Source organism: Centroberyx gerrardi, chromosome 14, assembly GCF_048128805.1.
Source record: "Centroberyx gerrardi isolate f3 chromosome 14, fCenGer3.hap1.cur.20231027, whole genome shotgun sequence".
In the NCBI taxonomy this organism is placed as follows: domain Eukaryota; kingdom Metazoa; phylum Chordata; class Actinopteri; order Beryciformes; family Berycidae; genus Centroberyx; species Centroberyx gerrardi.
The window spans coordinates 28,335,271-28,350,449 of NC_136010.1; the positions used below are offsets into that span (position 1 = coordinate 28,335,271).

Genomic DNA, 15,179 nt, shown 5'->3' on the forward strand with positions numbered 1-15,179 from the left:
AGCTCTCAGTGCTTAGGTTAGTCTCCGGTTTCGACAGATCCTGTGCAGATAGCAGAACAGCCAATCCTGTGCATTAAATGAAACCACATCTCTCCGAGGCCAGAGGAGAAAAAAGTGAAACAATCTCTCTGTGTTTATTCTGAACTGGAATTATTCAATGTCCCAAGGCCCATTGCAAAGGTAAATGTGCTTTGTTGTCAGTTTTGTTTCATGATGATTTGGCCTGACCACTAAACTTTGCCAAATCTTGAATGTTAAAAGGGTGAGAGCAGGTATGTTATTGGAGTTTTCAAGTGGGTTCCTATACTATCACAAATGTTTGGTTGAATTAGACCCAGAACACCTCCAGAAGGACCAACAGGAGGTTCTGGTGTTCTAGATACGCCTCCCATGCTGCACTATACTCAGCTACCTGCATCTACACTTAAAGGATAAGGCTGGCGTTTTTTAATGCATTTCTTACCGTGACATTTGTTGAAAATGTCACGGGTTCAAGGTTGGCGGACTCTAAGGCAGAGACACAACACAAGGAGGCAGCAGGACAGTTCAAATAAAGATTTATTTGAGGGTAGGGTAAGAGGACGAGGCTGGCCTGGAGAGTGGAGGAGTCCGGGCTTGACAGCTGACTGACGAGGCGGCAGACTGGACGAAGGGCTGACAGGTTTCCAGAGCTGGAGCAGGCAGCAGGAGTCAGGACAGGATCTGGACAAAGAGGCAAGAGTGAGTCTAGGTAAAATGCAGGACGGGACTGCAAACAGACTAAACGGCTAGAAGGTGACTAACAGAGTGAACTGAGTCGACAATCTGGCGATGAGTGGATGAAGAGCCGGGGTAGATACTGTGGCTGATGAGATGATGAACAGCAGGTGAGCAGACTGGTAATGAGCTGATAGCAGACTGGTGTGTGGAACGAGCTGAGCCGGGAGCCAGGGGCAGGAGGTAGGGAGACCATGCCCACGCCAAGACACAAACAAAACATAGAGAGAGACAGACAGGGGGAAACACTGGGAACACAGGGAGTATGGCCACGGCTGTAACAACAAATACTATGAAAATAAAATCAACAATGCGTTTGCTCTATTCCCATTACTTTCCGACTCCTCACGCTCCTTTTTAGCCTTTAAACCGGAAGTCATTGGCTCCAATTGTAAGCTAAAAACCTTTAAATACAGACATAGTTTCAATTTTAAAAATCGCTAACTGTTACCATCAGGCTATTGTAGTTATTACCAAATCAAATTCAAATGGGAACAAATTCTTCATTGCGACGGGGACTATTTTCGGTGCTACGGAACTACTTTCCTGAGATGGAAAACGTGTTTGCGGTCGGCTTATTAAGTTGTTTGAGGAAAAAGTCGGCTGGCCCGGTGCATCGCAATGATGAAATATGCTGCCAGAGCAACGGCATGGCTCTGTGACGTGTTTTTAACCGTTTTTTTTAATACAATGGAGTTCTATGGCTACTGGGACATGGCTTCATTGGGCACCGGCTACATGGACGAGACAAAACAAATTCATTGCTGATTTTGTTATTTTCATAGGATTTGTTGACGGTAAGATATGCATTAAAAAACACCAGCCTCATCCTTTAACCCTATAGTTAACATTACACCCTTTACTTTCTAACCTCGATACTGGTCTCAACAGCAATACGCAAATGGGACAACTGACCTTGCTAGCTTGATGCAGCAGTTCAGAAACCAAACTATATCAGCAAACAGTAAAGTCAGCTCTGATCTTCTCATGGGTGCTTAATAGTGTGCTTCGTGCAGCATTGTTAAACATCAATATATGATTGTCAAATTGATTGTGTAACCTCAGTATAATTACCGTAAAGACATGAGGCCATAGTCGAGACGACTGGTAGCCTCTATCTCACACCAGTGGTATTGTTAGTGCTAGTGTTTCTCAAAATTAAAACCACATTTCCCATAAACCCTGTGGCTTCCTGTCGCAAATAAAATCTTTGTGTCCTAGATCAAAGGCTTTCTCTTTTCCTTTACTGAATTTAGTAAGTAATTTTCCGCCATCTGCTGTGGCCAGAAACTCAAAAGCTTTAGCTCTGTTTGCTCTGGAAAACAGCGCCCTCGTCTTGTTTTGTGCCGTAAAGCAATCCAGCAGATTTCCCACCAAATCCAACATTGCACACAATGTCAAACAGTGTAGAAGCTGGTAGAGGCTGAGAGTCTTCTCAGCAATGGTCTCATTTGTTTACAGGAATTATAATAATGTCTCAAAATTAATGTGATAATGATTTATTGATGTTAAAATGCTACATGTAGCACCTTTAAACAGGAAAAAAATCAGATTCCATGTGGTTTCTCCATGTTTACACAGATTATAAAGGCTGTCTTTACATCTGGCATTAACATCAACTTCTATGTGTTTTCAGTTGGTTTAAACAGTCAAGAGAAATTATTTCTGTGCTAAACAACAGATTTAATACTGTGTATATATAGCCTGTTACACCAATGATGGAGGAAGGGGTTAAAGCCAGGTCCAGGTCCAGGGCTTGGGGCTTCACTGGGGGCAGGGCAACCTTGGGCCCCAAGTTGGCCAGAGGGTGACAGAGACCAGGGAGATGTGGCCAGTACTCGTCTCCTCCATGTTTGCTGGCTTGTAGCTCTGGACCTGCCAGTTCTGATGTTGTGCACCGCTGCCCTCTCATGGACAATCAAACCTATGACACTGAACACCAGGTGAGAATCTAGATCAGGGGTGCTCAATACGTCGATCGCGATCTACCAGTCGATCGCAAAAGTGTATTGGTAGATCGCATGACATTAAAAAAATAGACGTCTATTTTTTTTTTTGATTGACATACAGGGCAGCCAGTCAGATGACAACTAAATTTTTCTGACCTTTAGGTCACCGCGCATGCGCAAAAAGGCGCTAAGTGCAGCAAAACCTAACAAGCTAGTCAGCGAGTTATCTCCAATTTTAAGCCCTCGCTTTTTTCTTTAAAACTAAAGAAAGCTTATGACCATCAAAAATGAGTGGGGTTGCTGGACCAAGTAAGAAGACAAAAACATATCACTTTCATATGGAATGGGAGGTGGACTTTTTTTTCACGATGTCATTTTCCAAGTGCGTTTGCCTCATCTGCCAGTCTACCATCGCAATACCATATATTTGAAAATAATTCTATGTTTTGCATTTTTGTAGTGGGTAGATCTTTGTGACTTGGTCATTTTATAAGTAGCTCGCATGCTGAAAAAGTGTGAGCACCCCTGATCTAGATCAACTTCTTCCTAGGAGCACATCTTACATACAACACATACATACACAACACTATTATTAAAGGAGCTCAATCTTTTACTGAGCTACTGAGATGTCTAAACCAGGAGTGACCTGGTTGACGCGCTTTGCTAATTTGATGTTATCATACGCTATCGTTTGTGTGTGTTGCGTTCAGTACGGAATCTGCAGGCTGTTCTTCAATTGCAAATCACGATCTCTTTATTGTTTCCATCGTGCATAAGTGTGAATACAGTCCATTTTCCTGTTTCCATCGAAAACCAAAAAACACCGCTCATAGCATGACAAAACAAACTTAGCGCCACAGCGGTCAAAAACCCTTTGCCCTTCCGGGTTCAAACACCTGACGACAACAGTGAATATACCTGAGCTCTAGATAATAACACAGCGACACCCAGTGTACACACAGTAAATGGCAATTCAATTCTGGTTATTTCAACAACATATTTGGCTCCTACAACTATATATGCCTAAATTACATATTAATATTATAACAACAGACAAGTATGCGGTGGAACAACACAGCATCCTTATCCTACATTACCATGGAAACTAGACTGGGGAGTAACTGAATCCATGTAAAACTATTACATGGCTACTGTTAAAGTTACTGTAGAAATGACTGTAAAGAAATCAGATACTTCGGAAATTAGTACAGACAATAACGAATAAGTAATTACAATACTATGAGTGTGTACATTTAGGTGTGGGTTGCCCCAATGGGAATCAAACTAATGTACCCAGGTAGTGCTATAGTGCTATAGGGGAGAGTAGGGCTAGTTGCCATATTGATTTCGGGGCATGCTTTCATAACTATCGAAATTTATTTGAGGTTTTTTTTTGTTAGAAATAGCTTTACATTCATTCTTTTCTGAATAAATACGATGTTGGTACTTGAAGCCACTAACCTTTGGCTTGTGCAGCAAGTGGTCTCACTACTGGCCCAGCCTCACATACAGCTACAAAGGCTACATAGGCAGATTACTATTATTACTGTTTTCTTTAATAAATAAAGGTAAATTTGACCCACAACAATACAGGGCATCTCATTACAAATGTAAAAAAAAAAAAAGCAAGCATGTCTATCTCAATAATCATGTTTCGTTGCACTCATAACGTATCAGAAAATATTTCTATTCGGATTGGAGCCCACCTGCTAAATATGGTTGCATTAGGACTTGGGTTTCTGAGTTGCAGACACTTTTAGCGGAGAAACGACTAATTGACAATATTAAAGTCCTATAACTAAGGATGGGCTCATAACTTGGGGAGCGAGTTGCATCAAATCAGTTGAAAATGGAAATATTAACTGAAAGGTCACAGAATTTTCCTCTTTTCAAACCGAGAAACAAAAATGAGAAAATTAGAGAAAAGAAAGGGGGCAACAAATTTTAGAATATTGTAGCCTACTAAAGTTTCCATTTTTCTATTTTAGATTTTGAATTAGAATATTAAACTGATAAGTGTCACATGGACACTGAACAATCTTACAGTTTTTTTAATCTATTTTATTTTTAAACGTGACCAAAATTATCTGCAAGCTTTGTTGTCTGAATACGCTGTAGAAAACATACTTTTAGAAAATTTGACCACACCACTTTTTCTTTTTCAGTCCTCTATTACGGCAGTGTATTGATGTCACAGTGAAAAAAAATCGGCTCAGTATCTCGTTATAACAAGATTTTTTTTTCTCGTTATAACGAGATCTTTTTCTCGTTATAACAAGATATTTTCATGTTATGACATCTTTTCTCGTTATTACGACATACCAACTTATCTCATTATAACGAGAAACTTTTCTCGTTATAACGAGATACCAAGAAACTTTCAAATGTTGTTATAATGAGAAAAAGATCTATAACCTAATGAGAAAACAGCCTATGGACATCGGAGAAATTGAGAATGGCTTGTTTACACGATTTAATCAAGTTGACTCAGACTCATGGAATGAGTCAGCAACAACAATCAGACTCACTCAACTCATCCTGACTCAGACACAATCAAGTTGATATCTCGGTATAATGAGAAAAGTTTCTCGTTATAACGAGATATGTTGGTATGTCATTATAACGAGAAACGTTTCTCGTTATGAGATAAGTTGGTATGTCGTAATAACAAGAAAAAATGTCATTGATGTCAGTGAAAATATCTTGTTATAACGAGAAAAAGATATTGTTATAACGAGAAAAGTTTCTCGTTATAACGAGATACTGAGCCTATATTTTTTTCCCACTGTGACATCAATACGCTGCCGTACTCTATATCCAGTGACTGAGTGGTAAATGAAAAGGTGGGTAAACTTTGACTTCCAGTCGGTGAACATCATCAGGCAAAGCACCGTCAATAGGCTATAAAATAGAGCCGCAAGCGCCGATTGCGGGGTCCAAGCACAATTTGAAAAGACAGACAGACAAATCATTACAGACAGTAGACAGACACACACAGACACACACAGACACACACAAGTTGTGAAGATCAGACACACAGTCTGTTAGTCAAGGCAATTTAAAAAAAAAAAATTTTTTTTTTATTACAATATTTTTATTATGCTTTTAAACACAAAACAGACAAATTCAACAATACACAGTGGCCACAAGAACTAAACATCTGACTTAGATCCCTGATACAAGTCATGGCTAATTTTGTGTTGGCCTGTGATCTCTGTCAAATTTATCATTGCAACCACATTGTTGAAGTTATTTACAATGGCCAAACTTTCTATTAGAAAATATAAAGTTTCTTAACAACTAATGACTTGGGAAAGGACAAGCCTGGATTTGAACCCACAACCTATCACATGTGAGACATTTTACCTACTGAGCCAAACTCCTATTACAGTTTTATTGAGAAGAAGCTAACTAAAGGGAGAAATACTGTGGTACTGCAGCCAATGAACTTAAGAATCACATGGTTTCAAAACAGATATCTGCTGATTTAACCATTAATACATTTTGGCAACCAGTTGGCTACTGCCCAAAATTTTGATCACAACTTGAACATACCAGAATAATTTGGGAAACAAAATTGAATGGAAGCACTGTGTCCAATTTACTTCACTTTCTGTTGGCAAATAGTCAAATATCACATCATATTTTATAAGCTATGATCTTAGTGCTCAGTGAGGCACAACATAACATGAATTGTGATGTCATCAGTGTGTGTCTCTTGGTTCTTCTTAATGTCAGAAAACTGAACTCGGCTGTACAACCTTTAAAATATTAACGGAAACACTGGCCGGTCATCGGCAGTCAGCCAATCAGAGCTATCCAGTCTCTAGTCGGCCAATCAGACGTCATCTTGCTCGGCTCGTTCCCTGGAGGAAATCCACCTGCTGACGATCACTTCCTGGGGAGAGAGGGAGAGAGAGAGATGGAAAGACTGACTATATAGCTGATAAATGATTAGGACCAACAGCTTATTTCTGAGTGTGTGTGTGTGTGTGTGTGTGTGTGTGTGTGTGGAGAGAAACAGACTCATTATTAACTGAACCGACTAAATATTGTCAGTGAGTACCTGAATACTGAGTCTCTGCAGACAGACAGGAGAGTCCAGCTCGGACTCTGATAGGTCGGCTGGATAGATGATGTAACACAGCATCAGCTCCTGGAACGGATTCAGGTAACGCCGTCAAACTCTGTGGCCAATCAGCAGATGAGAAATGACAGAATAGAAATGAAAGTCGTTACCTTGGAGACATTGGCGGTGATCCTGCTGAGCGCCGCGAGAGAGCGCCAAGTGAACGGACGCAACGGCGAACCCCTGAACGCATCGCCGACCCTCTCTACTACTACTGAATAACTAGAGGAGGAGAGGAGAGGAGAGGGGAAGGGAGGGGAGGGGTGGAGAGGAGAGGAGAGGAGGAGAGGAGAGGAGAGGAGAAGAGAGGAGAGGAGGAGAGGAGGATTATCAGTTTATGAGTTTCCATGTTTGTTCCTGGTGAGTCTTCATCGCTTCTTCATCAGCCAATCAGCAGTCAAAATGTCATCTGATGAATGATGCTGCCCCCCCTCTGGACCAATCACTGACATGGTGACATCGTCTTACCTGGCGTGGTAGAAGGGCGGGCCTTTCCTGTACAGCACTACACACACACACACACAGACAGAGGACATCACTTAGTGAAAACTGGCCTGATCTTCATTAAATGAAGATATAGAAAAGATGTTTGCTGTGTCTGTGTTTGTGTGTGTGTGTGTGTGTCATACTCAGGTCGGCTCCATATTTAGCCCCTCCTTTAGGGACCCACCCCTTGCTGCGGAAGTGATGGTAGGCGGCGTAGGAGCTGACGAAGTCCGGCTGGATGGACCGGAACTCCCTCCACAGCTGGATGATTGACAGGGGCTCCTGACCAACCAGAGGGGAGAAGACAGACGGCTATTCGTATTATCTGAGCAGACGTTCCTGTTTAAACATGAAGCATCATCGCCCGCTCCTGCTGGATCCAGACTGAACGGCACGTAGGAGATCGGCTCATTAAAATCTAGCTCAGTCAGCAGCCAGACTATTACCTGGTTGTGATGGACTGACAGGCAGCCGAGGCTGTAGACCAGGAAGAAGGCCTGGAGGAGCAGAGAGGGAAAATCACTCACATGCCATAGTCACACTGTAGCCACAATATTCACAATGCAGCCATGGTAGTCAAACTGTAACTACTGCAGTGACAGCATTAACACCCTCCAGGCTTGTTACCTCCTCCAGGCTGAGCTGCAGGTACTCCGTCAGTCTGAAGGGAGTCCGCCTCACCTCCCTCCTCCCTCCTCCACACTGCATGGGACAGAAGGAGAGAAAACAGCTGGATGTTAATGTGCTGAAGCTCTGATCTGATTACAGTCTGATTGCAGGTAAATGCAGCAGGAAGGCGGGGCTTTATCTCTCGGTTTGACAAAGACGATTTAGACGAGGAGCTCACCTCTCCGTCGTCCTCTTTGTCAAAAACCACCAGGACATAACCAGACCCTGGATCCACCGGGTCAGGGTCGGGGTCTGTGTCAGGGTCGGGGTCAGGGTCAGAGTCGACGTGTGGGTCAGGGTCCAGGTCAGGGTCAGGGTCGGGGTTCTGGTCCTCTGGGTACGGCTCAGCCAGAGTGTCAAACCTGAGCAGAAAGAACATCACTTATCAATTCCGGTGGATTAGGCAATTTGGAAATTTGGAACCGGGACTACATTGGAACCGGTTCTCGATACCCAGCCCTAGTCATCAGACTGCTGGCTGAACTACCTGTGCTCTGTCAGCCTGCAGGCTCTCTTGGCCTCGGGCTCAACCTCTGACCCCGGCTGGAGCCTCTTCCTCCGGGGACAGGCTCCGCCCCCCGCCGCCTCCTGCCCCTCCTCCCTGTGTCCGTTCTCTCCTCCTCCCGCCTCCTTCCTCTGATCCGCCAGCTCCACTGGCTGAGACAGGCTGAGCAGCGTTTGACTGACAGCCTCCTCGTCCAATCCCTGGGCTGAGAGAGCTCCCCTCGCCCAACTCAGCAACTCCTCATACCTGGAGGAGAGGAGGAGAGGAGATTGTTAAAACACTGTAATGTCAGTCCTTTACAAATAAAATTATCATCATAATTATTGTATTATTAGAACAGACACAGGATGTGATTGATTACTGACCTGGAATGTGAGATGACAGGAAGAAACAGACCGCCATATTCTGTAACACAGGACAGAGGCTAGCTGGTTATCATTATTATTATTAGTAGTAGTAGTAGCAGCAGTAATAGCAGTTATAATACGTTGTTGCAGTTGTTTTGGTTACTGTTGTTGTTGTTTTTGTCTAAACTCACCCTCCCATTGGTTGGAGATACTGTGGTCTGGTCTGGCTCTGGACAGAATGCCTTTACCAAAGTAACCCTGAAATACAGATCACATCAGATTTGATTAAATTCGATCCAATTACATCAGATAAAACTACTGATCCTGTGAATAAACTGGGTTGTTGTAATAAGATATAGCACAAAGTAATAGGGTACAGCAGAGGAATAGAATAAAAGTAATAAAACAGAATATAGAAACAACACTGTTATTATATAAACATGCAGCTGACACTCTAATATGTCAACAGACTGGATTACTGACTGTATGGTTTATGGATTACTGACTGTATGGATTATGTATTACTGACTGTATGGACTATGTATTACTGGGTGTATTGATTACTGACTGTAGTATTATGGATTACTGACTGTATTGATTACTGACTGTATGGATTATGGATTACTAACTGTTTGAAATCAGTATGGACTGCTTAAGTAACTCTGAACTCCTAAATCTGAAATATAACTGTGAATATGAACAGAAGCAGGCGGTCAGACCTTGCTGTAGATCTGCTGGATGTGTGTGTGCTTGCAGACCAGTACGTGCTGGTTGACCAGTTCAGCCTGGAAACTGCTGGTCTGCTCCTCCTGGCTCCTCCTCAGAGGAAATGGAACCTCGTACTCCTCCTGAACCCTGCAGCGCCGCCGAGGAGCCTGGAACTCCGCCCACATGCTGCCTGGACCTGGATTGACCTGGTCTGTCCTGGACTGACCTGGTCTGTTCTGGATTGACCTGGTCTAACCTGAACTGACCTGATCTAATCTGGTCTAACCTGGTCTGACCTGTAGCTGTCCTTAGCACCCCTCGAGCTATACTAGCCCTACATTAACCCAACACTAACCCTATGCTAGCCCTGTAACAGCCCTGTACTAGCCCTGTGACAGCCCTACACTAACCCTATGCTAGCCCAATACTAGCCCTGTGACAGCACTACACTAGCCCTGTACTAACCCTATGCTAGCCCTGTGACAGCCCTATACTAGCCTTGTGCTAACCCCATGCTAGCCCTACACTAGCCCTGTGTAGACAGATGTTCTCCCTGTCACCAGGCGCGCGGTCCCTCCTGTTCTCGCCCGGTTCAGTCTGTCGGTCTGTTCCTGTTAGTTTTCCTTTCAGTTGTTGTGATGCTCGTCGCTCCTCAGCCTGCAGGTAGAGCCATGGAGGTTTTATATGGCTCTGGTAGAGCCTAGAGCACGCTGCTTCCTGTCGCGGTGTCACCGTGTCTGTGTGTCCGGGTGAAACCGGCGGTCCGCTCTTTTGTTCCATCTGCTTCTGTTTGTTTTACAGCGGCCGGAGAATAGCAGATGAAGCGCACTGCCGCCACCTGCTGGTCGACACTGCCAACCATGATTTTATTCTGAATGTATGTCCTCCAGCAAGGAGATTCTGTTTTCGCCCTGCTAGTTAGTGTGCTTGCCGTAGGCAGAGCACACTCTTACTATCTTGCATACTTATTAGTCTTTTTATTCTTATTCTTCTTATGGACAAAAGTTTAGGATGCATCTCCTCCTACAGTTTTTACAGTACATAGACATATTAGACATCAAAATGTGCGGCTCATTGAGGAATCGTGTGCTGTTACTTTTCTAAGAGATCCATCATAAGCTCTTTGAGATATGAATGATTAAATGGCATTTTTAGACGCAATACACACGCATTGTAAAAGGATGAGAACCTGAGAACCGTGTGGACTCAATCACAGGATCACAGAGCCAGAAATTTAAGTTTGGTTTTGTCCTTGTTTCTCCGCGGAGATCGGGAGGCTCCCACACAGTAGCTGAAGCTAAGGTAGAATCAGATCGGTATGGATGTATTTGGACTTTTATTCTGTATATTAAAAGTCTAGTGCAGAGTTTTTAATGGCTGGCTTGATGCATTTGGGACAGACGGACCGCGCGGCGGAGATCGGGAGGTACGTTAGCTGGTTTCTCACACACAGTAGCTGAATCTAACTGAAGCTAAGGTACACACACAGAGTATGGTGGTTTCTGCGCGTCGGCCGACGCTTAACGGAGCTTCTCACGAGCTCAGTGTTTAAGCTAGAGCGGAGCTTTTTTTTATTAGCGGAAACTAGACATCCAGACGAATACATAGGTACCAGCCATGTTATGTAACATAGCTCCAAAGTCGGCGAAGTTTTTGACAAAGGTAAATGGGCATGACTATTTTCAAACGGGTCCCTTGACCTCTCACATCAAGATATCTGAATGGCTCAGTAGAACCGCAAGAGTCTTAGCTTTACAGCCATATCTGACATATGTCAGCTACATAGGGTATATGAGCTCCAGGGTACTAAAGACACAGTGTTCTGCATGCAGTGAAAAGATGTTATTCTCGCCTTTTTTTCTTTCCCTATTTCTGCACACTGTGGTACCTAAACAGTCATGGAATTGTAGAAATTGGGTATGGCTACAAAGCTGAGACTCTTGTGAATCCAAAGAGCCCAATTGCATTCATGTGTGATGAAATATGGCCTCATAGTAACCATTTCAATGTGATGACAGCATTTTTTTAAACTTGACCTTACTGTATAAAATGACATGAAATGAAATGGTCGAGCTCATTCATGACAGTGCTTCGACACAGCCAGCAGATGGCGACAGAGACCATGAGTTCCGCACATGGGCTTTCTGTCAGCCTCGGCACCGTCTTTGTGATGCGTTTAGGGTCCTTGGAAAGCTGGGAATCTGTAGTTTCGTTCGATACCAAACATGTTGCTGTGGAGTGATGAGAAAAGTTTCCCAGTGCCTTTGAACGCAACTGGCTCTGTTTACTGAGTCTAGTCTGTCAAAATGCTAACAATTGCAATGCTGCACCGCTTAGCAAAGCTAGTGAATGCCAAGTTTAAGGGCAGGGGCATTGCAAGGGCGGCAAGCACACTTAAATTTTCTTTAGAAAATTTTGCCTTTTCTAGTTACCTATATATCCTAGCAGGATATGTCAGAACATATGAACAGATTTCCATGAAATTTGGTGGACAGATGATCAGATTTTATTTGTTTCCAGCCTGATGAGCAGCAGCTCCACTGATCAGGTGTCAGTTGAAAACCTCTTAGCTCCAGTGTTTCCCTGCTGTTTCCCTGCTGCTCTTTGGGTTTAGGAAACTTTTCCAAAACCTATTAGATAAAATAGGTTAAGATAGGTTAGATAGGTTAGGATAAAAATTTTTCTTAGTTCCTGAAAAGTCGACATTTTGGAGTTTTCACATGACAACAGTGATGTGTTAATAGCATATTTTATGAATATGTGTTACTGTAAAATGAGATGAGATGAGATGAGATTAAACTTTATTGATCCTGAGGTAAACCTGGTTGTTGCAGCAACAAATAGTAACAGGATACAGTGAAGAAAAATAGAATATACAACTAATATACATAATAATACAACTAATAATTACAACACTAGAACATGTTAGGTAGACCTACAAGAATTAAAATTATGAAAAATATAAGAATTACAGCATGTATGCAGGATATACAGAATAACAATAGTCAAACAAACTGAAACTTATTACTAACAGTTTCAGATCAATTTTCCAAAATAACATTAGTAATAACAACATGGGGCAAGAACACATGCTCCATATCAGCCCTTTTCATTAGGCATATCCATCTTCTTTTATATTGTGCAAAAGCATTTTCAAACAGCATCATTGCAGAACTGGGGATGGTTTGGCTTGACAGACCATTTCCTCAACAGGTATGCAGCACCCGTGACATGCAGCCATCGAAACTCCATCTGCCATCTTGGATTTCTGGAAGGAGACAGCAATGAAAGTTGGACTACAGAGCAATAAATACTATAATAATATCTAATAATAATAATATAAAACTAAATCAAAAGCTGCTTTTAGCTGTATTACACTCCCAGTTAGCATGTGTAAAAACTTTTCTCTTTTCTTAATCCTTTGACAATGATTTTATGTGTGTGTGTGTGTATGTAGACTTTTGGGGTGGGGCTCTCTGTGTTATATGTAGTGTATGTCTATTTTCTCTGTCATATGTGTATATATTTGCTCTATGTGATTCCTGCATATGTATATTTTATCAACTTAATATGTTTTTTTATAGTAGATTTGCACTTTTACCGTTTTTATGTAAAAGCACATTGACTTTACTTGTGTAAGAAATGTGCTATACCAATCACTTTACTCCACTTTACCATGTCTTGTTCTGTTGTCTTTTGATATCATATTCAGTTACCTCTCTGGGAAACAAGTCGCCATTTCATTCCTCCTCTGCACAGTGGAAAATGAAAATGGTTTTGCCATCACATCATCGTCATCACCGGCATGACCAGGCCAAGATGTGAATATGTCTGCAAAATTGGAGAACAATCACAGATGTGACCAACTTTGCTCGAGTCCCAAGTCAGTCACAAGTCTTGAGGCACAAGTCTCAAGTCAAGTCCCAAGTCTAAATGTAATTACCAAGTCAAGTCCAAGTCAAGTCCAAGTCATTAATGTCAAGTCTCAAGTCTAAATGTAGAACAGCAAGTAAAGTCAGAACAAATCAAGAGTCCAGTATCAATTTAATATCTTAAAGAAAACTAAATATCTAGGACTTTTCAAAGCAATATGGTTTTAATAGGATAAAAACTTGGTAAGAGCATCATGAGTTTGATTTCTATAATCAGTTTCAACTTCAATAAATTCAATTATTCCATACAAATTCAGAAAACAGAATTTAAATTCAGTCGTCTGCTGGAACAAATCTCACCACTTTCAATCTGAGTCATTTACACAAACACAAGATCTCAAGTCAAGACTTTAGAAACCTTTTCAAGTCATCAAAGTACAAGTCAGAGTCAAGTCCCAAGTCAGCAGAACCCAAGTCAAGTCTCAAGTCTTCTCTTCATGCATCAAGTCAAGTCTCAAGCAATTAAAACTGTGACTCGAGTCCGAGTCATGTGACTCGAGTCCCCACCTCTGGAAAACATGACAGAAACATACAAGCCTTGCAGAGAAAGAAATGAGGATGGAAGCTATGTGCATTTCTTGGGAAAACATGTCACTTACCTGAATTTGTGGTCAAGTACAGCCTGTAGAACAGACTTTCATGGTTTCAGGTTTCATCTATGGAACCTGCACACCAAGGGGAACCACCTTCCTTAAGCCCTTGGATGGAGATGAAACGCTGATATTCACCAAAGCTGAGGTTACTTCTCTAGTCAACTATGTAGTCCAAAGTATCCTGGGACATACACGTGCTGTTGTCAAAATGTTGACTCGCTAACTGAAAAGCTTGCCCTCGACCCGCTCTCTCGTGTGGAGAGGTGACATAAATCTCCATTCAAAAATTGGCCAGTGTAACATTGCTTTGCTTATCAACAAACATACTGGGGGTGGGAAAGTAATGGAACAACATATGATCAAGTAGCTAATAAGGAGTAGGGCCAGCCTTTGCCTTCAGAACAGCTTCAATCCTCGTTGGGATGCTGTCATGCAAATCCTCAACTGTGTGTTGTGGGATTTTCATGTGGCGTTTTGTCCACTCCCTGTACAATATAGAACCTCCTTGGTACAAACGTGGAAGAAGATGACTTAAGACATTTTACGCAAAGACGTAGTCGTTATGGAAAATTCAGCATATGGTGTCAACACTTGCAATAAAATAAACTGCTCGCTACGGCCCTCAAAGGTGTATTTTGGTGTAAGGTGACTGTGGCGAACCAACTATAAAAGCTGGAATTCCTACAATATGTCTTGTTAAAAGTGTATTGGATGTATGCCGAATTGAAGAGTGGCTCCTGATGACTTGTAAAAGGTCTCAAGTCATGTTCTACGAGGTGTGTATTTTGCCGAGAAGCAAGGTAACATTAAACTGCCACATTACTGAGTTGAGTTTGGCGTCAAATTCACTCCATACAACGGAGAACCAATCGTATCGGGCTTGGTCGTCACAAGGCTCATAACAGCTTGGATGTGAGCGCGCACGAAGGCTCTTCTCCTCCACGCATAAGCCCGTTGTCGTCTGACCATCCCCCGCAGAAATGTCGCCCTTCTCCGCCTCAGGAACGATTGAATAAGGCAGTACAGTGTTAATAGTTGCGCGAAGGTTTCGTTTGATGGCTGAGTTAATAACATTAACTTGGCAAATTCACAGAGCAACATCTGC

The 15,179-nt window shown here is 42.4% G+C and overlaps 1 protein-coding gene and 1 long non-coding RNA gene across 2 annotated transcripts; both read right to left on the reverse strand.

Moving 5' to 3' along the window:
* Nucleotides 1–6,420: 6,420 nt before the first annotated feature.
* Nucleotides 6,421–10,223, reverse strand: tsen2 (TSEN2 tRNA splicing endonuclease subunit). The gene is made up of 13 exons (XM_071916709.2): nucleotides 9,846–10,223; nucleotides 9,561–9,815; nucleotides 9,033–9,099; nucleotides 8,860–8,899; nucleotides 8,477–8,740; nucleotides 8,168–8,351; nucleotides 7,948–8,022; nucleotides 7,767–7,817; nucleotides 7,464–7,602; nucleotides 7,303–7,339; nucleotides 6,945–7,056; nucleotides 6,772–6,861; nucleotides 6,421–6,603 (listed from the first exon to the last, which is right to left on the reverse strand). The coding sequence occupies exons 2-13, from the start codon at nucleotides 9,732–9,734 to the stop codon at nucleotides 6,544–6,546; spliced, it is 1,293 nt and encodes a 430-aa protein (XP_071772810.1). The 5' UTR covers nucleotides 9,735–9,815; nucleotides 9,846–10,223; the 3' UTR covers nucleotides 6,421–6,543.
* A 2,162-nt stretch (nucleotides 10,224–12,385) lies between these two features.
* On the reverse strand, nucleotides 12,386–15,092 carry LOC139925329 (uncharacterized). The gene is made up of 3 exons (XR_011785270.2): nucleotides 14,081–15,092; nucleotides 13,266–13,380; nucleotides 12,386–12,817 (listed from the first exon to the last, which is right to left on the reverse strand). It is a non-coding gene; the product is annotated as an uncharacterized LOC139925329 (long non-coding RNA).
* Nucleotides 15,093–15,179: the final 87 nt, after the last annotated feature.